The 26881-nt window shown below is 52.6% G+C and overlaps 1 protein-coding gene across 2 annotated transcripts in view; it reads right to left on the reverse strand.

Moving 5' to 3' along the window:
- Nucleotides 1-8564: 8564 nt before the first annotated feature.
- Nucleotides 8565-26881, reverse strand: part of PTP4A3 (protein tyrosine phosphatase type IVA, member 3) — a 45075-nt gene continuing 26758 nt past the window's right edge. The window contains exons 1-6 of one of the 2 annotated variants that reach the window (XM_014965619.1): nt 26737-26797; nt 19060-19905; nt 17360-17452; nt 13068-13198; nt 12087-12161; nt 8565-11154 (exon numbers count right to left, since the gene is read on the reverse strand). In XM_014965619.1, the coding sequence (XP_014821105.1) occupies nt 11037-11154; nt 12087-12161; nt 13068-13198; nt 17360-17452; nt 19060-19164 (522 nt within the window). In that variant the 5' untranslated portion in view covers nt 19165-19905; nt 26737-26797 and the 3' untranslated portion in view covers nt 8565-11036. Of the gene's footprint in view, nt 11155-12086; nt 12162-13067; nt 13199-17359; nt 17453-19059; nt 19906-26736; nt 26798-26881 lie in introns of those variants that run through there. The other variant, XM_014965618.1, reaches the window with a different exon arrangement.

Genomic DNA, 26881 nt, shown 5'->3' on the forward strand with positions numbered 1-26881 from the left:
TACCTTGTCAGGCTCCATGCAATCATCTGCTCTCCTTGGAAAGGAGATGGAAGGAAACCGGTTATTGGATGAGGAGCAGCTGTTTCAGGCTCAACCCAAGCAAGACTAGCCCTTGGCTCCTTGGAAGATGCAAAGGCTTTGATGCATGGACCAATATCTTCTCATGGTCTCCAGTACCCATACTAACATGGTGCTAAGCCCCAGGAGCCTGCTGAGCAGCTCAACTGCCTTTATGGCCCAGACATCCTTTATGTCTAGGAGTGATGTCAGACTAATAATAACAAGCTGATCTACAATCTGATTAATGAAAACAGAAATATAATAAATGCCAGTCAATGTGGTTTTATGGAAAATGGGTCTTGTTGTACCAGCTTGGCTTCATTCTTTTATATCATAAGGTTGGTTCATAAACATAACTGTACATACAAGATGCTTGTAAAATATTGGATTTGTACAGCATGACATTCCAGTGGAAGAAAAAAGCACCACACATCAGTAGAGCATGTGTTAAATGAGCTGAGAGTTGGCAAACTGACAGATCTCAGAAAGCGACAATCAAGGGGGAATGACTAGTGACTGAATCTATTTCTTTGGAGAAAAATCCCAGGCCCAAAGCTCTGCAGCCTTCTCCACCAGTGAGCTGGAAACAATGGCAAAATTGCTCCTTAAGAAGCTGGGAGGGGAGGAAAATGAAGTGGATGAGGACAGACAGCCACAGGGACTGGTCAGTCCCTCTTGTTAAGATGCAGTTTCCATGCAGAGTTTATCTCAGCCAGCTGGAAAAGTTACATCCCTGGGGAAAAGGACCCAGTGGTGGGCTGAGGGATTGAAGTGTGATGGGCTGCAGCTCAACCTCTTCAGGGTATGATGGATTGCGTGGTGACAGCTGATGGAGCCAGAGACATCCCTTGCAGGGCTTTGCATTTGGTGAATCTGCATCCCATGATAGAAGGGCTCTCAACAGAAAATAGATGACAGGTCGAGTGTGGAGTGCATGGAGGGAAGTGATTTATCTCTTTTAGATGCAGTCTGACATGGGGTACAACATACAGTTCTGACGTCCACACATTAGAGAAGATACTGAATTGTCTATGAGGGGAGCATGGAGTCTGGACATAACTTCCTCTACAGCTATGGACATCTTGACCCTAACAGAAGGAGCTGGAGGAGACAGTTGCAGTGTCAGGAGACGGTGCATGCCCCAAGGGGAGTGTGTCTGGAGTCTCTTCCAGTGACCCAGTTTTGCACCCTATGATATTCTTTTCTCTGCTGAGATCATTGTAGGACCACAGGATGATTCAGGCTGAAAGGTCTCATGCTCAAAGCAGGGTCAGATATGGGAGTCAGCCCAGTTGCTCATGACTTTCTCCTGAAACCCTCCCAGGAGGAGAGTGCAGGTGTAACAGGTTGAGAAGCTGCAACCAGAAGGACTCCAATTCCCAGCTGGGTCACTTGCCTACAGCTGGGGCAGTGACAGATGTGTGACTCTCTGCTCTACCAAACTGCTTTGTCTCCCTCAATGTAGCAGATTTGCAGCTCAGAAGGAGCCCCAAGACCTTTGGCTCTGGTGTTTGCCAGCGCCTAGTAAGTTTTCATGTTACCCTTTCATCACGGCTCTGGTTTTGAGTGCTGAGCATCCATCCATGCTGAGCAAATTGAGTGCCTCCAACAGGACACCCTGAAACCTTCCTGGCAGTCCTTCTCCATGATCTTCAGCTGCCTGAGCACTGCAAAACAAGCTGGTGTTGTTTGCCTTAAGGATCAAAGCTCATTTAAATGCATGGCTTCTCCCTGTCTCCACCTGATATCCAGACGAGATGCCCTGGTTCAGGTGAGTCAGTCTCGGGCTGAAGCCAGCAGCCCTGCCAGCCTCCCCAGTTATCTCTGCCAGGCAGCTCTTGCATCGTGCTTCTTTCTCCCAGCCGTCAGGTCTCTAATCATCTCCCGCCCCCGGTCCTTGGATGCAGCCCCAGCTTGGGCCGTGACACGTCCCTGGAGGCTGCCCGGTTGGGGTGGGAGAGCCGCGCAGCCTCCTCTGCTCTTGCGAGCCCCACGGGAGGTGTTGCAACAGAAACCAGCACCTGCAGCCAGGGAAGGGCATTTTCCACAGCCACCGCCTTTGCAGGGAACTCCCTGGATGCCTGTAGCTCTCTGGCGGGATGCGGGAGAGGCCATCAAGTTGAAGATTATTTTTTTTGTCTTTTTCTCTCTCTTTTTCTTTTTTTTTTTAGGATGCGCTGACAAAGCTCCAGGTGGCTCTTTGGCAGCCGCGCTTTCTCCTCGGCTGCTGACGCCGACAGCGAGTGACTCAGCCCTTTCCAGGCTCTGCACAAGCCTCTTTCCCTCCCGCCACTCAAATGTCTGCTCTCTCTGACGGGTAAAACAAATTCTGCCCCGAGGTCCTGCCGGGCGAGCCGCTCAGCTCCTTGCTACGGTCACAGCCTGGAGCAGTGATTCATTCGCAAGACCGACCCCCCCCTCCCCTTTCCAAACCGTAGGGGTGGTTGTGTAAGTCCGGGCAAAGAGTTTCTCCTTCCCCCTCCTTGCTCTGTTTGCAGGGAAAGCTCCCCGGGCAAAACCCACCCCATGGGATCCGCGTTACTGTACCTTTGCCAAGTGGCGCCTAATTCCCCGCTTGACTTTTCAGCTACATTTGTCTAGAACATTTTAATTTTCTTCCCAACCCAAGCTCTGCCCTACATTTTCATAGCTACAAGCAGGGGAGTTTCCAGATACCACAGCACAAGCAGGGCAGCGCCTCCTGTGCCTCGTGCCCGGACCCACAGGGTCCCCGAGATCCTGGAGGGAGGTGAGACCTTCACCCCTGCAGCCTCCCATCATCAAATCCTGGGCTGCGTAGGGAAGAGTGTGGCCAGCAGGTCAAGGGAGGTCATTCTCCCCTTCTACTCTGCCCTGGTGAGGCCACAACTGGAATGCTGTGTCCAGTTCTGGGCTCCCCAGTTCAAGAGAGACAGGGAACTACTGGAGAGAGTCCAGCGTAGGGCAACCAAGATGATGGAGGGATTGGAGCATCTCCCTCATGAGGAAAGGCTCAAAGACCTGGGGCTCTTTAGCCTGGAGAAGAGAAGGCTGAGGGCAGACCTCATCTATGTTTACAAGTTCCTAAAGGGTGGGTTGAAGGAGGATGGAGCCGGACTCTTTTCAGTGGTTCCCAGTGACAGGATGAGGGGCAACAGGCACAAGCTGGAACATGGGAAGTTCCACTCAAATATGAGGAAGAACTTCTTTCCAGTGATGGTGCCAGAGCCCTGGAAGAGGCTGCCCAGGGAGGGTGTGGAGTCCTCTTCTCTGGAGAACTTCAAGGCCTGCCTGGATGCCATCCTGAGTGATGTGCTCTGGGCAATCCTGCTTAAGCAGGGGAGTTGGACTAGGTGATCTCAAGAGGTCCCTTCCAACTCTGACAACTCTGTGATTCCGTGATTCTGTGACTCCATGATTGCACAGCCTCTCTTGGATGGTGCATGTCTCCTTGGGCACCAGGAGAAGATGGAAGACCTCTTTCAGACAGTGTCCTCAGGTGGAGATGTTGCACAAGGGCCAATCCCAAGGAAGTTGACAGGAGCAGTGATGAGAGCTGTGCTGTGCCGAAGAAGAGCCAGTGTTGGCTGTGACAGCCAGCAGTGGTCCAAAACAAGCAAGGAAAGGTTTCATCATGGCTCAGCACGTAGCAAACAGGGAGCAAGGCAGCCATCACAGAGCATTTTTTATCTAGTCTCGTGAGCCTGGACCATGGCTGGTCTAGATTTTGCTGAAGACTCTGCAACCTTTGCCTCCTTGGCTCTGCAGATGACTGACTTTCTGAGGCTGGTTTGTGACACTGACAGGGTGAGCTCTCAGCCATGGGTCTTCTGCCAAGGCTTGGAGTGTCTCCAGCGTGGGTGTCTTCTATGTGACCTGGGCGTCTGGGGACCGTCTGTAGTGGTGGAGCTCTGAAAGAATTGTCCATGCCAGTATGAGATCGATTCCTCCCAAATCTCCAGTATTGACTCTATACTTGATCTCTGTTGACTGAAAAGGGAGCCAGGGGTGAGACCACACTATGGACACCCACCTTGAGCTGTGTGGATCGCAATAATTTTAGTGTTGGCAAGACCAAAGGCATTGAAATATGAGTCTGTGATGAGGCTCGCAGGTCCCCACCTCCTCTGCTGAGAAGGGACTAAGACACTACACACCATGGCACAAGTTGGGAAGAGATCCCAACTCGTGAGTGGCCAATTCAGACCTTTCCAGACAACCCCAACTTGATGGGCTTTCACAGTGCTCCTCTTGGGGAGGGCAGCAACCTGTGTGTGGAGTGGCAACCACCTACTGCAGAGAACTGGGGTCTGGCCTGCAAAGGGGTGCACGTTTTTTGGTGACGGAGGGTGAGGAGGAATGCAGGCAGGTAGGAGACAGCATGTACAGGCAGGAGTGCGGGCGGGTGTTTCTCCAGCGCACACGCGCCCATGATGTTCAGAAGTCCCCCTGGCCATCCTGGTTGGGAGGCGAGGCAGCAATTAGGCTGATTGAAGGCCCAGTTGCTTATTGCACAACCCCAGAGGCAGTACCCCTTGCAGCTGTGCGGTTCAAAGAGCGTGAGGAGATAAGGATCTGCCTTGCAGAGCACTTGGGGAGCGCTGGGGCAATCCAAGGACAGATCTGGCCACGGCACCCCACTGCAACCCTCCCCTCTTCCAAGCTGGCATCTCCCTGAGAAGCCTTGCTGAGCCTACAGGAACAAGAGGGGAGTTTCCTCCCCCCTTCCCTGCTTACCCCACCCAACCTCTTGTAATTACTCCAGAGCTCACACAATTACCATCAGCTTTCCTTGCTTTCCAGCCTGTTCATGCAAGCTCCTGCTCCTCAGCCTCCATGGAGCCTCTGGTCTTTGCCTTCCTGCCTTGGTCACGGAGGGCATAGTTAAAACCCCAACTGGTTTCATGAGTGAAGTCTGTTTTTGTGCCCCATGGGTGGTGAAGCACTGAGGAGATCTCCAATGGGTGGGGTATGTGTAATGTCTCCTCTGGGTGGACTCTTGGGTGTCCAACCAAGGTTGAGCCACGCTTTATTGGACATAATGCTCAGGTCTTTCCTTTCTCTGTTATTTTCTTTGGGATTGTAGGAATGTGGTGTCTTTGGGAGGTGTCTTTGGGAGGTGTGTTGTGCCAGTGGACAATGCATATTTAGGAGATGTATAGGTGACCTCAAGTGGTCAGGCTCTTGCATGCTATGATTTATTAGCTGTGACCTCTTGGGGGCCCACCAGGGGCCACCAGTTGGGTAGTTTGTCCAACAGCACCCTACAGCCTTGCGATGGGGTCAGTTCTTTCCGTGTGGGACAAAAGGCATCTATATGAGCCTCACAACATCTTTTATCCAACTGCATCAGTTGAGCCATGCTGGACACAGGATCAGGGGGCGTGCAGGCTCTGCTTGTGCAGATTATTTGATGATGAAGTGGGTACTTAAAAACTATGACGCACTTTGGTGAGTGAGCAACGCAATTAGCTCGCTCAGCCAAGACAGGGCCACTGCTGCAGGCCAGCTCTGGGGTCTCCCAGCTGCCAGACCCTCCTCTGGAGAAGATCTCATTTGGATCAGAAGTAAATGCTGTGGTGGTTGGACTCTCTCTGGCAAGGGCTTCTGACCCTTCATGGTGGCTATGCTGGGGGGGATGCTCAAAGTGGGAGCTGCCTGGCTTGGCGATCACCACTGAAGACGTGTGTGATGTTTTGCTAAGGGCTAGAGATGGACCATGCACCTACCTGGGCACTGGGAAAATCAATTCTCTCTGCCCTGGGCTGTACTGATGCAGCCCATCATCTAATGGTTGTAGGTCCCACCCTTTCCCGGCCACCTCTGTTGTCTGTTCTGGGAGCTCCCAGGGAAGGGGAATGGGATGAGAGGAGGAAAATAACCCAGGGAACAGGTGGAGAATGTAGCTGGGACACATTTCCCAGAAACACAGAATTGTAGGAGTTGGAAGAGACCTTTGGAGATCATGTAGTCCAACTTCCCCATCCACATTTAGGATGGGACAGGAGTGGGCTGAGGTCTCCAGCCAAGGGGAGACCTTGGGAGACCAAGCAGGACCCCGACACCCCCACCACACACCCCTCCACTGTCCTTTGGCCAGAGTTTGGCTCTGCCTTTGCCTCCCTCCCCTTGATGACCACCCCCCAGGAGCAGCACGGCCGCACACAGGGATGTACAAAACAGTGAACGCTCTTTATTTCGCTGCTGGAGTGAAACCACTGTAATTTCATAAAACTCAAAAAAAAAAAAAAAAAAGAGATTATTAAAAGGCATACATTTCTTTTTTTTTTTTTTTTTTTTACACAAGATGTAAGTAAACAGACAAGTTTCTCTTTAAAAAGGTTATAAAGTGTCAAGATCCTATACCTCATCTGCATATTCAAAGTGATGCCGTCTGATACAAAAAGCGTTGGGTATAATAATTTAGCTATGGCTCAGACCAAAAAAAAAAAACCAACAAAAAAACCGAAACAAAACCCAAACCAAAAAAAAAAAAATAGTCATCTGGGCTTAATCTACATACTACTACGACTGCCCACGGAGTTAAAAAGGAAAATATGCAGTTCTTTGTTGCACAGAAAGAAACAGCAGGGAAGTGGAGAGTTCTTTGGGAGACCGTGGTCTAAAGGGAAGCTGAGCGTGGCCAAACAGCTCCCTTCCCCAGGAACGTCTGGTAGATCCTACAAGAGGGACCGCAGCCGGCCTGTGACCAACATCCTCCCCGCCAAAACTGCCCAAAGAAACCATCCACGTTCTTCTCCCACCAGACAGCATCCCATCCGAGTCCACCCGCCGAACTGCACCTCCCCAGCCCGCTGGAAGCAAATGAGATATAAGACCCTGGAAACTGCATGGAAGTCATGAACCTCCCTGTGCGCTTTCCCACTGGGACTAATAAAAAACAAACAAACCCAATGAAAACAAAAAAAAAAAAAAGAAAAAGAAAAAAGAAAATGACTCGTTCTATTGGAGATAGAGCAAGGCTCTCTGCTTCCTCGGGAAATCTGTTACTCGTAAACCTCCTCAGCTGCAGCTCTCAGCCCAAGCACCACCGTGGCAGCCTTACTGCAAGACTCATAATATGAACTCACAAATGTGAAATCTTTAAATACGTGTCACCAGACCCTTCTGGAATCAAGAGCTGGCCATTGGTAATGGCCGCATTGCCTGCCTTCCCACCGCTGCCCCCACCACGCACTCCATCTGACTGGGAAACCTGGAGAACAGAAGGGACGCGGCAGCCTCTCAACCAAAATGCTGGTAAGGGCACACGTGTGGCACCAGTGAGAAGTCACAAGTACCAACTCCTGCTGAGATTTATTCCCCCACAGAATCATAGAATGGTTTAGGTTGGAAGGGACCTTAAAGATCATCTAGTTCCAACCCCACTGCCATAGGCAGGGACACCTCCCACTAGACCAGGTTGCTCAAAGCCCCATCCAACCCATGTTAGGTTCAGCCATGAGATTTCTGGGCAAAGCCTACAAGCTCTTGGTTTGATGGTTGGGGCATCTCTGCTTTGCTATACCTCGGGTCTCCAAAGCTCTTGCTACCTGTATGGAGCTCTGTCCCTGCAAATTATGGAAATATGGAGGGCTTCCATGGAAGGCTGAGGGAGATGGATGGGGTGAGGAGGTATAAAACCCAGTTTGTGCCTTTGTTTCTGCAGATAAAGGCAGGACAAAGTGGTTGCTTTGTAGCCAAAGCCATGGGGGTGTCTGACATCTGCCAAGACCCAATGAGGACAACTGGAACAGTAACAGAACAGGAAAATACATCAGATTTTTAAGGCTCTCCTTTCAACATCTTGGCATCTGAGGTGAAATGAGGATTAGTGTACAAGGTGACCTTAAAACCAGCCAAAACCATGAGTCCTTGGCCGTTTAGGCCTTGCTCTGGTGCTATGACTACTGAGCTTCAACTTTCCCTCTTCCCCAACTATCCTAATATTTTTGTGGGGGAACTGGGCTCTTCTTTGAGATTCCTAACTCAAAACCCAGTTGGAAAACCTCTCAATTTCCCCAGCTTTTTATGTTTCTGTAACCCCCTCTAGGCTGAAACATTGAGCATCTGGTACCTCAGACGTAGGAGCCTGAGTCTGTATCAAAAAAATCCCAAACGTTGGGCAGTCCAACCCAGAGAAACCTTGGAGTGGGTTCAAACCCTCCATGAAAGGACAGCATCTCCTGGGCTGCTGAGGTGTCCTGTCCATGGAGCAGCACATGGGAAGTGACAGCAAGTTCCAGGACAGGGAGGTGACATCCATTAAAAACAGATGAAAAAAAATTAGGACAATTAAAGCAGCATGGTTTTGGTTGTGTTTTTTTTTTTTTGCAGTGACTCACAAAACTGAAGAGTATCAAGATGTTGCTCTACCAGCCAGAGGTTCTCAGGATTTGGCCACATGGATTGTACCAGGTCAAGGACTGCTCTTATACTAGAAGCTGTTTTTAAGGTGGTTGGGTTGATGCTACATCAAGCGAAGGAGCACTGCAAAGCCTGTCCACCCCCCTGTCCCGTCCTGTTGGCCAAAGGAGGCTGAATTCAAGCCCCTCTGTCCCCATCCTGACCCCAACTCAAAAGCATGGTGGCTGAAGCCCTGGATGGCTTGCCCTGGGTGATCTGCCATGCGATGCTCCCAGGAGCATGGGAGAGGAAAAGGTTTCTCCTTCTCTTGCCAGGGCAGAAACATCTCCAAGTCTGCAAAGCAATGGTTCCCACCGCTTTATCCTAAAGTCTTCATAAGTCATGGCACAGGCAGGGAGCACATGGGACCATGAGGTCTCCTGGCTAAGAGGGATCGAGGCTGTCCCCATCGCAATGCCAAGCCACCTTCTACTGCCCTTGGGGACAAAGAAGCACCTATTTTAGCAGCAAGAGGACACACCTGGGCAGGAAGGGGATGGTGACCCACCAAGCACAGCTGCTGTAATACAGGATCAGGCCTTTTTATCAGCCCAATTTCTCACCCTTCCCAACCAATGCAGACCCTACGACCACTGCCACCTCCCACATGAGACATAGGAATCAACAACCTGGAATGGGGCAGGAGAAACTCCAGTAGCTGAGGGCTGTCCTGCAATGTGGAAGCTTGGACAGGCCTGAGGTATGCAGTATGACAACTCTGGAGCCACCTCACTTGGCACCACAGCCTGTCCCTGGGATGGCCATCGCTGCCCTGCAATTGCAGTGGCTCCTAACTGGAGAGGAGCTCTCTGGAAACAGCTCCAAGGCCCTCCTTTGCCTGGGTGGTGGCACAAATCTGTCCCCTACCCTTCTGCGGGTACTGAAGGTGTCTAACCAGCCTCCCTCACCGCTTATCCCAAGAGCTAAACCCTCTGAAGCAAACGTCTCTGGATAGTCTATGTTTCAGAAGGCACACAAACCTTTGGAGATACCCAACACAGGGCACTGAAGGCATCTCAAGTTGGGCAGCCTACAACCACAAGACGCTGGATGACTAGCCCTCCTTGCCCCAACAACTGTGACCCTCAGCAGCTGAAGGGGTGAGCAGCAGCGAGCCCAAAGGACACCTGGAGCATCCCTTGGACCACACATATGCCCTGGTGCTGCTGGATGGCAGCCAACTGTGACCTGGTGCCGGGGATTGGTCTGGGGGTCACCTCCTGGGCTCCGCTGGGCACAGATGGGAGAAAGAAAGGCCAGAGGACATGCGGAAGACAAACAGGTTTGGTTTTTTTAAGTTTTTTTTTTTCCTTTAATTAGCAAATTTCTTCTTACCCTTGTCAAAAGAAAAAAAAAACACCCCCATGTCCCCTACGTGCCCACTTCTCCAGCTGCTGCAAGCGTTCAAAGGCAGAAAGTTGAGAGATGTTTCATGTCCCAGCTCAGGGGCAGCTCTGAGTCCACCCCTCCAGGGCACAGGCCAGGGGGTTTTGGGGTGCCAGGCGCTGTGTTACAGATGTGGGAAAGGTAGGTGCAAAATTTGGTGATGTGCTCTTGCCAGAAGCATCCAAAATTCCCCAGAAAATCTGCAGCCCAGCCCTTGGCCAGCAAACACAACGGTGGAGGACATGGATGTGCCCCAAGATGCGTGTTGCATCCCCAAGGGCATCACAGCCAGAATTAGAGTTTGCGCCACGGCTTGGGTGATGGGGACACCATGGAAGAGACCCCACCACCCTGTGCATTGAATTTGGAAGCTATAAATAAGAGTACCCCACACTTGTGGGACCCAGTGCTGCCCCTGCACCCTGGCAAAGCCCCACCACGGGTCCCCGAGTTCCCCAGTGCCCCTACCTTTTGTGCAGCGAGCCCCCAACGAGCCCCATCTGCAGCATCCCAGCTGGCATCAAGGCAACGGGGAGATGTTGGAGTGGGAGAGGGGCCAGGAGAAAGGGAATGGTGCTGGGGAGAATTAGCTCAGCCCTTCCCGTGGCCACAGGGCCAGCACCAAGCTGCAAGCCCCCCTTCACCTCTTCCTGCCATCACCATCTTCCCCCCACCCTGAGGCCACTGGACCGTTCCCACCTCCGTCCCCGTTGCTGCAGCCCTTTTTTGTAGGGAAGAGGTGGGAAAGGGTTCTTCTGGGTGCATTCCAGCCCTCCTGCTCTCTCCATCCCTCCTCAGCCAGCACGGCCCTGCTTGCATCACCCCAAACTAGGCACCCTCCACCCGTCCCTCTCAGTGCAACTGGAGGGGAAATGGGGGAGGAGGAAGAGGAGGAAGGGGATGAAGAACCATCACGTGAGCTCATTGCCTGCTAACGCCAAGAGTCAAAGGGCAGCGCTGCCTTCCCTCCTCGGGGCTGTAGCTGGAGAGAGCAGCCTTTTTTTCGGGGGTCCGGCAAGACGATGGTGCTGCGGGTGCTGGAAGATGGTGGTGGTGGTGCTCCATGTCCCCCCAACCCCAGCCCTGGCAGTGGGGCGGCGCCGTGGGGTGGCCGGGGCTTGGCAAGGGGAGGGTGAGGGGGTGGGATGCGTGCGAGTGCCCGGGTGTCTGTGTGCACAGATTTTTTTGGCAAGAGGTCATTGAGGTTACATGATGCAGCATTTGTTCTTGTGGTTATGAGGGTCCTTAAATCGGAGTCTTTGCTTTGGTCGGTATTTTTCCAAGTAGGTCAGCTGCTTGCTGTTGATGGCTCCTCTGCGCTTCCTGCGGGGACAGAGAAGGGTCAGCACAGTCAGCTGAGTGGCAGGAGAAGACATCCCCCACCCCAACCCCAAACTCACCCCTGTCGGGGTGCTGAACCCCCCTGTCTGGAGCAGGAAGGGATTTTGGAGGCTGCAGCCTTGTGCATCCTCCGTGAATGGAGACAAGCACTGGTCCCTGCAGCTTTCTCACCCAACCTCCTTGCAAGTCTCAGGACATGGGAGAGACAGTGAAGAAAGACATGGGGAGGCTGCCCAAAATGGGGTGCAAGGATGCTCCTGGCTGCCATCTCCACCCTGATGGCACAGGGGGGCTCAATGCAACCCTCCCTATTCTTCTCCGCCTCCCCAACAGGAGAGAAAAGCAACCCCAGCGCCCTGAAAAAACCCTGGATCTCTCTACTCCCTTGGAGAATCATAGAATGGTTTGGGTTGGAAGGGACATTAAAGATCATCTAGTTCCAACCCTCCTGCCATGGAGGAGAAACTGTCCATGAGGGGATACCTCATGGCTCTCTACAACTACTTGAAAGGAGGTTATAGGGAGGTGGGGGTCGGTCTCTTCTCCCAAGTAACAAGTGATAGGATGAGAGGAAATGGCCTCAAATTATGCCAGGGGAGATTAAGGATGGATATTAGGAAAAAATTCTTCACTGAAAGGGTTGTTAAGCATTGGAACAGGCTGCCCAGGGAAGTGGTGGAATCGCCACCCCCGGAGGTATTTAAAAGACGGGCAGACGTGGTGCTGAGGGACATGGTTTGGTGATGTTTTTGTCAGTGTCAGGTTGATGGTTGGACTTGATGATCTGAAAGGTCCCTTCCAACCGAGACAATTCTATGACACCTCCCACTAGACCAGGTTGCTCAGAGCTCCACCCAGCCTGGTCCTGCAAGGCTGCTTTCTCCCCCTGGACGCCGAAACGCTGCTCGACTTACTGTCGGATGAACTGGATGGCGTCTTCGTACTTCATCCCGCTCTCGATCAAGGCCAGCGCGACGAGGACGGGAGCGCTGAAAGGCAATGGCAGTGATGGTCACTCCCCAGCCACGCAGCCCAGAGGCTGACATCCCATCCCAGGGTGGTGGGACAACGCCATGGGGCTGTAATGGTGGCCTTGCAGGAACCACCAGCGCTGGCTTTTCATTTGGTGCCCAGTGACAGGACAAGAGGAAATGGGCACAAAGTTGAGTATAAGAAGTTCCACCTAAACATGAGGAGGAACTTCTTTACTGTGAGAGTGGTAGAGCCCTGGAACAGGCTGCCCAGAGAGGTGGTGGAGTCTCCTTCTCTGGAGACATTAAAAAACCGCCTGGACAAGATCCTGTGCAACCCCCACTCTGGTGGGGGGGTTGGACTTGATGATCTCCAGAGGTCCCTTCCAACCCCATATGATTCTATAATTCTATGATTTGTGATTTCTTGCCATTTGGCTGCAAGTGCTGCCCCAAAGAGCGGCTGACTTTTGGGGGTAAAAACCCCAGGATGGGGCTGGCAGCTGTTCTGCTGCTCTTCTAATGAGCAGAATGACTTTGGAGGCAAATCTGTCGGAAAACTGGATGCAAACATACATGCAAAACCTGACCTGCAGCAGGGGGAGCAGTAAAATGCAGCAGCTCTCAAAAAGCATCAGCTCCTGGTTTTAGCAGGAGGCGTTTTGCAGTATTTCCATGAAGAACTCTTAGCAGAAGCAAGGCAGCCACAAGGCACTACAAGGAGAGCATCCATCCCTTCGAGTCCCCCCTCAGCGCCCAGGATTTGCCCATGAGGAAGCAAGGAGGAGATCAGGCAGCAGCCCCTCCATCAACACCTATTCCCAGGAAGGTCTTTGCTGTGTACAAAAGCCCAGCTAACAGGGGAGCAGGGAAGGAGGAGAGCAGGCAGGAGAAGGGTGGGTGGTGGACCAGGCTCTGACTTACCGCCCCAGGCCGGCCACGCAGTGCACGGCCACGCAGCAGCCGGGGTCTTCGCAGAACTTGGTCTTCAACAGGTTGAGCCAATCTTCCACGATCTTGCTGGGAGGAGGCGCCCCATCATCAAACGGCCAATCCTGCAGGGTCAGAGGGAGAGAAGAACGCTGTCAGACCCTGGGGAAAAACTCAGGGGATTGCTTTTTACTCCGGGTGGTGGTGTTTGGGACCTTGGAGGTGGGGAGGTGGATGTGTGTGCCAGGAACCGGGCTTGCAGAGGAGCCTTGCGGGGATGTAGCAGGTTTTGCCACACCATCTGACATGCAGGAATTCCCTGGCTGCTTCAGCTTGGGGTTTGCAGGCATACGAATCTAGGTCTGGAGTTCTCCTAGACATAGAGCTCTAGATTCAGCCTTCAGGAGCACTACAGGACCTGCAACATGGTCCCCACATCCTCCTACCTCTACAGAGCAGGGTTGCCATCGCCTGCCTCCTCCCCGTTCTGGTGACCACACTGAGCTTTGGAGAGCTGCAACTCCCATCCTTCCCCCCAGCAGCTCATGTCTAAGCCCAGCACTTGGAAGAGAAAAGTCACTTTGTAGGAAGTTTGAGCAAAGGTGGCTCAGAAATGGCTGAAACCCGAGGTGCCTGATGCAGTGCCGAAATTCAGCTTGCTGCAACACGTGGAGGGGAAGGTGAAGACACGAGTCCCGAAAGGATGCTCTGGGGACTCCCTAACACAGCCCTAGAGAGCCAAAGGGGGGGACCATTTAAACAGAATCCTTCAGGAAAGGCTCTTATGGGACAAAAAAACCAAAAAGCCCATCTTCTTCTGAGCTTCATCCTCAAGCTGCAGGGACTCAACATCGGAGCTTGGTGATGAACAGGGTAAAACGGGTGTTGCATTAAGCATGGCCTGGCCCTGGGCACTGCTGTTGGGAAAAAGCATCCCCCCCCAGCCTTGCTTGCAACTGCTGCAGCATTTTGGGGAAGGGCTGGTCTCTCCCCATGGGCACTGGAAGCCAGTTGAGGCTCCCAGAATGGGGATTTCTCTCCCAAAATAGATTTGGCAGGAGGAACGTGGCCACTTGCTACACGGCAGTTGGAGAGAGGGACAGGCAGGAGAGCGTCGCTTGGAGAGGATAAGGCAGGGTGCAGACCATGTAGATGACGTGTAGACATAGTGCTGAGGGACATGGTTTTGGGGTAACTTGGCAGTGTTAGGTTGATGGTTGGACCTGACGATCTTCAAGGTCGCTTCCAACCTAGATGATTCTATGATTCTATGGTGTGCCCTTAGTGGGTGGGAATCGTGGGGCTGTAATCCTCATCTTTGAGGAGTGAGTCACTAAGCTGCTGTGCTGCAGTCATCCTTGGTGTAAGATGGCAAAAGAAGCTGCTAAGCTTCACTTCAGTGCTTGAACAGATAATGTGATTTCAGCTGGGCTTTGCTAGGAAAGGAGCACGTGAGGCTTCAGGGCATCCTAACCCTTGAGCCCGCCCACCATGCACAACCTGTTGCCTGGCCTGCAAGACCATCTGTCTTCTCCCCATGGTGCCTGGAAAGCACTGATTCAGCCATGAGTGCAGGTCACCAGCTCGCATCAGGGATGACCCACCATACCACAAAATCATTGAATGGCTTGAGGTGGAAGGGACCTTCAAATATCATCTAGCCCAAATGTCCTGCCATGGGCAGGGACACCTCCTACTAGGCCAGGTTGCTTAAAAGCTCCATAAAACCTGAACCTAGAACACTTCCAATGATGGGGCATCCACAATGTCTCTGGGCAACCAGCCTCACCATAAATTTTTTCTTCCTGATGTCTGATCTAAACCTAGTCTTTTCAATTTGAAACTGTTGCCCCTTGTCCTGTCACTACACGCCCTGGTAAAAAGTCCCCATCTTTCTTATAATCCCCCTTTCTATACTGAAAGGCTGCAAAAAGGTCTCCCTAGAGCCTTCTCTTCTCCAGGCTGAACAACCCCAACTCTCTCAGCTTGTCATCACAGCAGAGGTGCTCCAGCCCTCGGATCATTTTTGGGGCCCTCCTCTGGACCCGTTCCAACAGATCCATGTCCTTCCTTTGCTAAGGACTGCAGAGCTGGAGGCAGTGCTCCAGGTGAGGTCTCACTGGAGGTGGTGCAGAGGAGCAGAGCAGAGAGATGAGCAGTCCCTTGCCCTGCTGGCCATGCTGCTGGGGATGCAGCCCAGGATGTGGTTGGCTTTTCGGGTTGCAAGTGCACATTGCCGGCTCATGTCCAGCTTTTTATTCACTAGTATGCCCAAGTCCTTGTCAGCAAGGCTGCTTTCATAATCCCTTCAACCCCCAGCCTGTGTTGATACCAGGAGCTGCCCTGACCCACGTCCAGGACCTTGCCCTTGGCCTTGTTGCACTTCATGAGGTTCACATGGGCCAAGTCCTCAAGTCTATCAAGGTCCCTGTGGGTGGCCTCTCATCCCTCTAGGGTATCAACTGCACAACTCAGCTTGGCGTTATCTGAAAACTCGCAGGTGCACTCCATCCCACCATCTACGTCACCGGTGAAGAGATTAAACACTACTGGCATGTCCAACACAACATATCCATCCTGCACCATAAACCTTCCTACAGCAAAACTCACACGGCGTCAGTTCTCTGGCAGGATTTCTGCCCCATCTCCAACTTGCTGGAAGAGCTGCCAAGCAGATGTCCATGGCACAGGACACCCACGTCTGGCACAACTTGTGGTTGAGATCCCCTATGGCACACAGAGGAGCCAACATCAGAGGTGTCCAAAACAGCCATAGAGTGTGTCCAGGATGGGACCACTGTACGTGTGGACATCGTGGCTGCAGATGCTGGCACCCAGGCACATCATGCCAATCAGTCCTCGCCCAGCTTGTGTCTATTCCCCAAAGAAAGGCATAGGATACATAGATACAGTCTATATATACATATAAATTTGATAGAAGTATATATAGAAATATCTCTGGGTAGCATAGTGCTGTCTCTGTATCTGCACAGATATATCTATCCATAGATACATAGGATATAGATATCTCTCCAGATAAGATATACCTTATATAGTTTCTATACAGTTATAGAAACTTATATATAGAAACTATAAGAAGCATCTTATATAGTTTCTATATTTAGGATATTGCTATCTCCCTATACAAAACATACCACATATATAGATATCTCACTATAACATAGAGAGGTATGTATATCTTAGATAAAGAAACTCCAGATATAGAAACTGGAGGACTCCAGCCCCAAACAGAGTAAAAGGCAGAATTTGGTGTGTAAGCGAGCAGATAGGATATCCTACATACAGATTCTATATACTGTAGGATTTAGCTACCTTTAGAAGATATAGAAGGTATAGAAGATAGAAGATATAGAAGGTATAGAAGATATACCCTGTAGAGACATAGAGATCTGGAGAGATCTCTATCTGGAGGATCTGTATCTAGAGAGAGACACAGGATCTATATCTACCTATATCCTGTATCCTCTAGGATCCTCTAGATATAGATCCTATGTCTCTATTCTAGATGCTCTACAGGATCTAAGACATAGCTCTCTCTATATATAGGATAGATGTTATACAGAGAGACCTTTATAGGAAGGATCTACGCACAAGAGGACCACCCCAGGAGACACGAGGCGCTTCCAAAGCCTTTCCTAAACTAACGAGCTGAACTCTCCTCACTCCCCAGCTGGAGCTGAACTCCCTGGCAGGGCCATCACGCCTGACATCATCTCCAATTACTTATCAGCCAAGACGCAGCCCAGGCAGCTGCCTGCTCTGCCTCCTCGCCTTTTCCTGCCGCCTGCCCTGCTCCCTTTCATCCCCCAGAGCTGCTGCAAGAGCAAAAATCTCCCCCTCCCCTCCCCTTCCCCCCCCCCGAGATAAGATAACGCCGAGGGTAGTGGCAACCACGCGCATCTTCCACGTGGGATCAGGCGCTCTCATCCCCTGGATGCTTTAAAGCCCGAGCCACAGGCAGGGAAGGCAGCTGCCGACTCAACCCTATGAGTCACAGTTTCGGGTGCGTGGGCAGCACTTTATTATTTTATTATTTCTTTTTCAAAAAGCACCAGCTCCATCTCAGCCCCGGGGGGGAGCGGGGAGCTCGCCCGCCTCGCCCCCAGGATGAAGCTGGGCTTCAAACTTCGCTCTGGTGGCACATGAGATACCGCTTTGGTCCACCCAGAATGCAGGATGTTCAGCAGACCCAAGGGATGGGGGGTGTTTTAAGCCCGGGAGGGGGTGGGCAGCCTCCCCCAGCACCCATCCTGCCACCCACTTACCATGACGGTGATGCCGTCCTTCTCCAGGGGGGTCTTGTCATAGGTCACTTCGCACACTCGCACCACCGTGGTGGCACCGTACTTCTTCAGGTCCTGGGGAGGGAAGGAGAAGGAAGGGTCTGAAAAAACCCTGCCAGTTGCACCCCACTTAATTCTAACACCTCCGAGCCCTGCTACGAGCACACGGACTCCTACAGACCCTAAAAGAGTGCTGTGCCCCATCTCTGGACCCTTGAGAAAACCCCTCTGTAGACCATCCAGCCCAGGAAGCCTGAAATCCCAGGGCATCAATTACTACCCCTGGAGGTATTTAAAAGATGGGTAGACATGGTGCTGAGGGACATAGTTCAGTGGTGGCTTTGGCAGTGTTAGGTTAACGGTTGGACTTCATGATCTTAAAGGTCCCTTCTACCCTAGATGACTCTGTGATTCTATGGCCACGTGGCCACAGTTGGATTTTCACCAGCACCTTCACGGCTCCTTGGAGTCACTAGTGCCAATGGGGCCATTTATTTTTAAGTCCCCACCAGCAAGGACTTTACACCCCAGGCAAAGAAACATCCTCGATACGGGTGCAAATCCCCCAAAGGAGAAATTATTTGTGCCTGGTGAGGTCGCAGCTCCCACTGTGGGAATGCAGAAAGGGTTTCAGGTGTGGATTGGGAGGGTTTCCTTGAGCTCTGAGGATGCCTCTGGTGTCAGCACACCCCACCGACCAGGCTCAGCATCTCACAGATTGCTCAGGGGCTGCTTCTCGACCTCGTTGCTGTATCCCATCATCACTCCAACGCGCTGCAGGCTGGGGCGTTGGACTTGGGCTGCTTCCAGCCTGGCTTATCGTCTGCTGCACAGATTGCCCCCGGATTATGGGGCTGGGGAACCGTGTGAGATCATAGAATCATAGACTAGTTCGGGTTGGAAGGGACCTTAAAGATCATCGAGTTCCAACCCCCCTGCCCTGGGCAGGGACACCTCCCACCAGACCAGGTTGCTCCAAGCCCCATCCAACCTGGTGTTGAACACCTCCAGGGATGGGGCACCCACAACTTCCCTGGGCAACTTGTTCCAGTGTCTCACCAACATCAACAGTAACTAATTTCTTCCTTATATCTAATCTAAATCTCCCCTCTTTCAGTTTAAAACCATTACCCCTCATCCTATAACTCCACTCCCTAATAAAGAGTCCCTCCCCATCTCTCCTGGAGCCCCCTTTAGGTACTGGAAGGGGCTATAAGTTCTCCTCAGAGCCATCTCTTCTCCAGGCTGAACAACCCCAACTCTCCGTGGCCCATTCACGATTGTCCCCTCGAATGATCCATCTCCTTCCTTCTCTTGACAGACCACAGCAAACGCCTGCACACGCGGCAGCTCAGCCAAAAATCTAAGAAGCTGGAGAGATTGCACACACCCATGTACATCACCGCAAAGCCCCATGATGTGACGTGCTGGTGGAGCTGGCAGGGGATGCGACAGGAACAGCTCTGCTGTGCCCAAACACCACGTTTGGCATCCTCCAAAACATCCTACCCCAAAAAGCCAATGGTGATGGAGCCACCACCCAGGGATGCCACTGGTACCAAAGGGGGTGTGCTGCTGCCTCATCCTACACGGAATTGATCCCTGTTGCATCTCAACATCAGCTTTTAGCCTCAAAACATGCAACTGGGTCCTGTACCCGCCTTCCAGCCTCCCCTCCTTACCTCCAGGAAGGTGCTGAGCGTGGCGTTGGTGGGGTTGTGGGTGATGAGGAACCTCATGTTTTTGTAGCAGACCTCCACCGGCGCAGGGCGGTTCATCCGGGCCATGGTGGGACGGGAGGAGGGCGAGGTGGTGCTGACAACGTGTGGTGGGGAAAAACCCAAGAAAAGTGTGGCGTGGAGGGGAAAACAAAGGAAAAAAAAAAAAACAAAACAAGCCCTCCGCACTTAAAAAATAAAAATAAATCAGGATCGAGAACTCAATATACAGACGTTGTGCAAATAATCCCAGCTCCTGGGAGTGCGCCGGCTTCCTCGACACACCGCAAGCCCCCCCGGGGTAAAAAGCCAGATGGGGGGGTGGAAAAAAATAATATTAACGATAATAATAATAATAATTATAATTTTTTTAAAAAAAAAAAGAAAGGAAAAAAAAAATCCCTTTGCTGTAGTGTCGGCGTCCTGGGCGTGTGCGCGACGGCGAGCGGCTGCCGCCTCCCTGGCGCTCTAAGAAAAGGCCTCTGCGTATGGTGGGGGGGTGGCGGGAGGGTGACCCCCGTCACGTTACCCCATCGGGGTATGTGGAGTACTTAGGGGGGGCAGGGGGGGCCGGGAGCCTACGGGGCGGCGTCGGCGGCGTCCGGCAGCGGTCCCTCGCTGGGGCGATCCATGCACGGGAGCCTTGAATGGTTGAGTCGGTGGGTCGGGATGCTGGGGGAGAGGAGGAGGAGGAGGAGGAGGAAGAGGAGGTGGTGGCTGGGTGCCTCGGGTTCACGGGGCGGTTTGCCGGGGGCTGCGGGGCTCAGAGCTGCTCCTCAGCACCTCCATAAATCCCAGCGGAGAGCGAGGCTGCAAGGGAAGGAAAAGGAAAAGATGATGGTGAGGGTCTTCTCCTCCCTCGGATGGCTCCAAGGTAGCTGGAGGGGGGACACACGGGCATCCCGTAAGAGCATCCCTACCCATCCTCATCTTACCCACAGATTAGAAAGGGGGGTGGTATTTAAAGAAAAAGCTGAAGCATCACCTGAAAAAATTGAAATGCCACTGGAATGTCGGGGGGGGGGGAAACTCACATTTCCCCCCCAAAAAGGGAAAAGCAGGTGGAAGAGAAGGAACTCACTCTCACACCACTCAACACCAGCACCCAGCTGGTGTATTTAAGCACCCAAGCCACCCCCCCCAGCCCCAGCACCCATCACTGTCCCCCCCAGACCTCACCTTTGCGTCCCCGAAACCCACGGGGCGTCACGGTGAATATTTTCCCCCCGAACGTGGCGTTCTGCCCCAAACCAGCCGCCGCTGCCCCTAATCAGCCACATGCTCCCAGCGCTGCTCATGGCCACCAAATGCACCTCTAATGCTCTTAGGCCAACTAAGCCGCCTGCAAATGAGCTTTCTCGGGGATGGGGGGGACGGGGGGGAGGAGGAGGAGAAGGGGGTGGTGGGCGAGGAGTTTTGCCAGCGATGGATGTGCCCCCCCCTGCTAATTCATCCTCATCCTTGCCAGCGCATTGCTCCCCATGAAGTACCCCCCGGGGCATCTTCACCTCCAGGGATGGCGACGGGAAGAATCAAATCAGAAAATAAATCCATTCCCATTGCAGGAAACGCCGAAAGCCACGAGAGGCTGGGCCTCGGAGGGAGTCAAGGATGCTGCCAGAGATGCTCGGAGCTGAGGGAAACCTGGTGCTTCCCTGGGTATTTACTATTTAACCCACCAGACTCTTGTTTTGAAGCTGGTCCCTTCCCCGGGTCAGCGGCTGCTTAGCGCCGCGTGGCCAGAGCCTCAAAATAGACCATAAGCACATAAGTAACCCAAGCTGGGCCAGCAGGCACCCCCTCGCCTCTCTTCCCGACACCCCAACACCCAGAAAACTTCCCCCTTGGGGTCATTTTACCCCAAGATGCAAGGAGACAAGGTGGGAGCGGGGAGGTGGGCTGAGCACTGACCCGCTCATCACACCACCCGGGTGCTGTCACCAGGCTCCTCCGTGCCAGAGCATCATTTACGACCTGCTTGTCGGCTCCTGCTTTGCCAGGGAATGAAAAAAAAACAACAAACAAACAACAAAATAGCAAAAAAATCAAATAGCAAAGGGGAAAAAAAGACAGGTGGAGGTGGCAGAGGGAAGCGGGGCTGCTCTCCTAAACGTGCCCAGCTTGGCTGCTAAAATCCTGGACTCTTCTGCTGGCAGGGCACTAATTATTTATTAATGGCCACCCTGGTGCTGCCCCAGCACATCCTTGCACCCATGGGTTTACAGCCAGGATTTTGGAAAGGAGCTTAGGGGGTCTGGGAGCTGGGAAAGGGCCAAAACTCAAGGGGATTTTGGCACTGAGCCCTCCCCAGCTCCTGATGTGTCCTCTTCCCCCTTTCCAAGTTGCCCCCAATCCCTTTCTCAGCCACACCACATCACTCCTGACTCATTTATATTTTTTTTTTTTGGCAAAAAAATTGGGTAATGCTACCCAAGAGCCAAGAAGAGATGGGATGGGGCCAGCTCTGTGGTTTGTGATGGTGACCCATGGTTGAGCAGTGTTGACCCGTGGGCTCCTTCCATTAGGATGCATTGGATTTTTTCTTCTCTTGAAGATGCTAACAATCCACCCTGCAAGGATGTTCTGGGAAGTTCAAATCCAGCTTGGGCTGTAGGGGTGTCCCAGGGGGAATTTTCCAGTCCCCACTGAGAAAATCAGCTGATGGAGGCTGGAAGGGATTGGAATGAGGTGAGAGCTGCCTCCCAGCAGCATTTTGGGTCTGATTCAGAGCAGCTCAGCCCCAAGGTGATGCTGAACAACCCCCCCGGGGCAGCTCACCCTCCCCAGCTGGACCACAGCACCAGCATCTTTGCTCAAACCTTGCAATATTCCTGCAAGACAGGACAGAAACCTGCTCTTTCCCTGGGCTTAGTATGATTTTCCAGTGATGTTCCCACTCATGGCTTCACTTGTGGGGTCTGCTCCACCCCAAGATGAGCTCACCGTGGCCGGGTAAAAAATGGTAGTTCTGGAGGGTAATTTTGGGCTGATTTTTGGCTATGTGGCTCCTACAGAACCAGTCGCCGAGCTGTGAGGCCAGCACAGCCACGAAAAGAGCCAGCAACCCAACAAGTGAATGTTTCCCAAGAAAAACCTCCTTGGCAACCTCCCCAGCAACTTTATTCCTTTGCTTCACAGTAAAATAAAGAAGGTTAAAACCACTCCAAAGGGATGGGAGGTGGGAAGGATGGGCAACCTCAAAGGGAAGAGCTGCTGGAAAGCAGATATTGCCACATATCCCCTTGCAAAGACAATTTCTCTGATGTAAAGGACCTGAGGACCTTCTGCCTTTCCTTTAGCTCTTGCCTCTTTCAGCTCCCAACGCGTTCCACCACGTCTTGCCTCCTGCCCCTTCCATCTCCACGCTCTCGTGTGAGAGCTGCTTGCAGAGCACAAGGAAAAGCAGCCAAAAAAAGAAATAATTATCACTTTTCCCCCCCTCCAAACAACCTCCCACCCCGTTTCAACCACCCGCAGGGTTGTGCCAGCATCGCACACCCGGCAGCAGTAGCTCGTTCCCCACCATCATCCAACACTCCATCGTGCTCCATGGGTGCTCTGGAGACCATATATCCAGAAAAGAGCCAGGATATATAATTTTTTATGGGCTCGGGCGCGCTCGCTGCCAGGAACGGAGGTTCAGTGGGAACCGCCTGCGTAGGAGAACAGCGAGTGCTCCTTTCCCACAAGGTCTCCTCTCCAGTGGAAGCGTTTCAAGTATTTTGGCAATCGCAGGATCCTGGCAATTCAGCCCCGAAGCCCATAAATCCCCGATGGATATTCAATCGCAAATCATCCCCAGCTCTACGGGCTGCCACGCCGATCACCATATTAAGCACGGCCCAACAACGTGGAAAAAGGGTATTTCAGCTCATATTAATAACCTGCCAAGTGAATAAATATCCTTCTGGCTTGAGCGCTAGGGGGGGGATCTGGATGGAGCACACGAGGACACAGTCTGGAAGCCCTGGATGAGGATGCTCAAACCTTTCAGGCTCAAGCCCATCAGGGTTTGGGATTGTTCAGCCTGGAGTAGAGAAGGCTCTGGGGAGACCTTACAGCGGCCTTTCAATACCTGAAGGGTGCCTATAGAAGAGCTGGAGAAGGACTCTTTGCCAGGAAGGGTAATGATAGGCCAAGGGGAAACGGTTTTAAATTGGAAGAAAAAAGATTCAGATTAGATACCAGGAAGAAATTTTTTACTATGAGGGTGGTGAGGCACTGGAACAGGTTGCCCAGGGAAGTTGTGGATGCCCCATCCCTGGAGGGGTTCAAGGCCAGGCTGGATGGGGCCTTGAGCAACCTGCTCTAGTGGGAGGTGTCCCTGCCCAGGGCAGGGGGGTTGGAACTCGATGATCTTTGAGGTCCCTTCCAACCCAAACCATTCTATGATTCTATGATTCTATAGGGTAAAGCCCAATGAAGCATGGAAATCCAGTTGTCCAACTGGAGGAGCTGGGTACCCTGATGCCACCATCCCCTTGCTGTGCCCAAAGCTGAGGAGGGATAGGGACCACCTCCTCACAATGTGCCCATCACTGTCACCCCAACATCTGCAAACTCATCTCAAATCTTCATCGGCCACATTTGCCTTTGAATTTTGGCCTCCCAACCATACGGGGATGGACCTTGCAACAGCAGGGATAGTCATAGAGTCATAGAGTTGTCCAGGCTGGAAGGAACCTCCACAGGTCATCTAGTATGACCCCCCCGCAGTCAGCAGGGATCCCTCCAACTAGACCAGGTTGCCCAGGGCCTCGTCGAGCCTCTCCTTGAATATCTCCGGGGAAGGGCCCTCAACCACCTCCCTGGGCAACCTGTTCCAGTGCTCCACCACCCTCACAGTGAAGAACCCTCTCCTAATCTCCAGTCTAAATCTGTTCCCCTCCAGCTTGAAGCCATTGCCCCTCGTCCTGTCAAGGCTGTCAAGGGATAACGCTGCTCTTCCTCCCAGCACCTCAAGGCAAAAGAAAGACCAGGGTTTCCTCGCTGCAGTTACCAAAAGGACTTGGCTGGACGGGTGAGGAGATACCAGACCTGACGGCCACGCTGCTGGTACTCGGGCTAGCGGGATGCAGCTGGTGAAGTCAGGTTTTCCTAAACACAGCGACTCCCCAAGCAAAGGAAAAGGAAGCTTTGCAGAGCCAAATCGTCGCTGCACGTGGGCTTTATCAGCGGGACTTGGAACAAAGGCTCTTACTCACCCAAACAATATGTATCTTACCCGTATATAAATATAGCTATCTCCCGAGCGAGCACATCTCACGTTCAAAGTTCACCTTCAGAAAAAATCTAACAAAACACCCATCTGTGCTACATTTGCTCAACCTCTCTCCTGGTTTCAGCCCACGTAGCAAGACACTGACCGGCCCTTTCCCCTTATGGCTGATCAAGTCCTTCTCTCCCTGCTCCCAATCCCACCTCCGCAACAGGCGTTTCCATCACCCTGAAAATTGCATGCAAGTTTCTGAGTAGTCCCGGTTATCGCCACGTAGGAGTTTTGTACACACCTACCATTGCCACGTGTGACCACAGCAAGCAGGTCTATGGGACTTGGTCACACATAGGAGGAGACCTACCACCACCAGCATCACCACCAGTGCCACCACCACCACCACGAGCAACACCACCACTGCCACCACCACCACCAGCAACACCACCACTGCCACCACTACCACCAGCATCACCACCAGTGCCACCACCACCACCAGCAACACCACCAATGCTACCACCACCACCAGCATCACCACCACTGCCACCAGCAACACCACCAGTGCCACCACCAATCATTGAGCCATAGAATCACAGAATGGTTTAAGGTTGGAAGGGACCCTAAAGACCATCTAGTTCCAATGCCCCTGCGTTGGAACTTCTAGTTCCAACCTAGACACCAAGAAGGTGTCTTCTAGTGGAAGACACATTCCACTAGAACAGGTTGCTCAAAGCCCCATCTAGCCTGGCCTCCAGGGATGGTGCATCCAAGGCTTCTATGGGCAACCTGTTGCAGTGTCTCACCAATGCCCCTGCGTTGGAACTTCTAGTTCCAACCTAGACACCAAGAAGGTGTCTTCTAGTGGAAGACACATTCCACTAGAACAGGTTGCTCAAAGCCCCATCTAGCCTGGCCTCCAGGGATGGTGCATCCAAGGCTTCTATGGGCAACCTGTTGCAGTGTCTCACCACCCTCAAGAGTAAAGAATTTCTTCTTAATATCTAATCTAAATCTACCAGCAGCACTGCCACCAGGGAGGAGAGGTCCCAGGGTGCGAAGAGCCGTGGTGTTGTCCCCAACCCGTGACCGCAGCCGGAACCTGACCAGAAGAAAACCAACGTGCTGAGATTTCCTCCGGCCGCATCCGCGCTGAAGGAAACAGGAAAGGTCCGGGAGGAGAACGACGGAAACAAAACACCCCACAGGAGCTGGCGTCTGGGGGCAGAGGCGTAAGGGGCCACCACCACCTCCTGCTCCAGGTGCAGGGCCGGAAAGAGCAGATGGGGATGTCCTGGAAAAGCCATGCCGGACACCGCGGGATGCCTGCTACCAGGAACGGAGCAGCGCTCAGCACCACCACCTGCAGGGAGAACATTGTGGGGTTTTTCCTCCCAGGGTCTTTTTTTGGTGTTTATTTGCTTCTTTTGCCACAGGGGACGTTTCCTGAACACAACAGCGAGAAGGAGGATGAATATTGCAGGGGTGCAGATGGGGAGCTCTCCGGAGCCCACTGAAAGCCACCTGCAAGATGAACTAGTCCATCATGCACCTTCCTCCACGTCCTTTTTGGTGCATGGTAACTTTTTCTCCAGATAAACTGGCAGAAAAAGAACCGTACAGCCCCTAATTCTACAGCCCTGCTGAGATTTAAGGAGTTTGGTGGCATTTAGGGAACGGGGAAAGGTGCCAGCACGGAGATTCGCAAGCAGGAGGCACTCAGGAGATGGGGAATGAGGGAGAAATAGGGAATATGAGACAACCAGCCAGATAAAAAGAAGAAGAGCACAGTCTTCCCAGCGCTGTGCAAGCCGAGAACGCACCGGAGGCCCCGGTAACATGATCGACCCCTTTTTATCTTTTATGTGCACCTTTTTTCTTTGAAGAGAGGCTGAGGCACAGCCTGGAAAGTGCCTAAAACAGCCCTTTTCGGAGCTGTTTTTCCCTCTGGCGACGGTCCACAACCCTGGTGGGACACAGACCCCGTGCCCACATGAAGATACCCATGACGGTCACTGGTGTGCGTGGGGCAATGCCCCAGAGGTGACACCAGATGCTCCAGGCATCCCTTGAAGAACCCTTTAGCTGCAGGTTTTCCTACCACACGTAACGTCCCGTCTCTCCCCCACCCTCCCCCTGCCAAAAGCAGCCTGAACTTGGGGGGTGCATAATTTGGGGGGTGCATAATTTGGGGGGTGCATAATTCGGGGGATGCATAATTTGGGGGGTGCATAATTTGGGGGGTGCATAATTTGGGGGGTGCATAGATAGGCTTTTTTTTTTTTTTAAAACCCAATTCCTTCTTGCAGCACAAGAGATTTAGCTCATAAAAACACAAAAGGGCACTAAATGTGGAGCACTCTTGGGGGGGGGACTAAAGCCCCCTGCCCATCCCGTCCCTCCCACCCCGTCCCCGGCAGCAGAGGACTCACGGGCAGCCGCTCGCAGCGAGATCCTGGTTTTATGATCCGGGATATCCCCCTCCGCCGCCTTCCCCCGGCAGCCGTCAGGAGCACGGCGCCGACGTCAGAGGCTTTTCCTGGCTTGGATTTGAAGGGAAAGGAGGAAAAAAAAAAA

The sequence above is a fragment of the Calidris pugnax genome, unplaced genomic scaffold, assembly GCF_001431845.1.
Source record: "Calidris pugnax isolate Ruff unplaced genomic scaffold, ASM143184v1 scaffold41, whole genome shotgun sequence".
In the NCBI taxonomy this organism is placed as follows: Eukaryota; Metazoa; Chordata; class Aves; order Charadriiformes; family Scolopacidae; genus Calidris; species Calidris pugnax.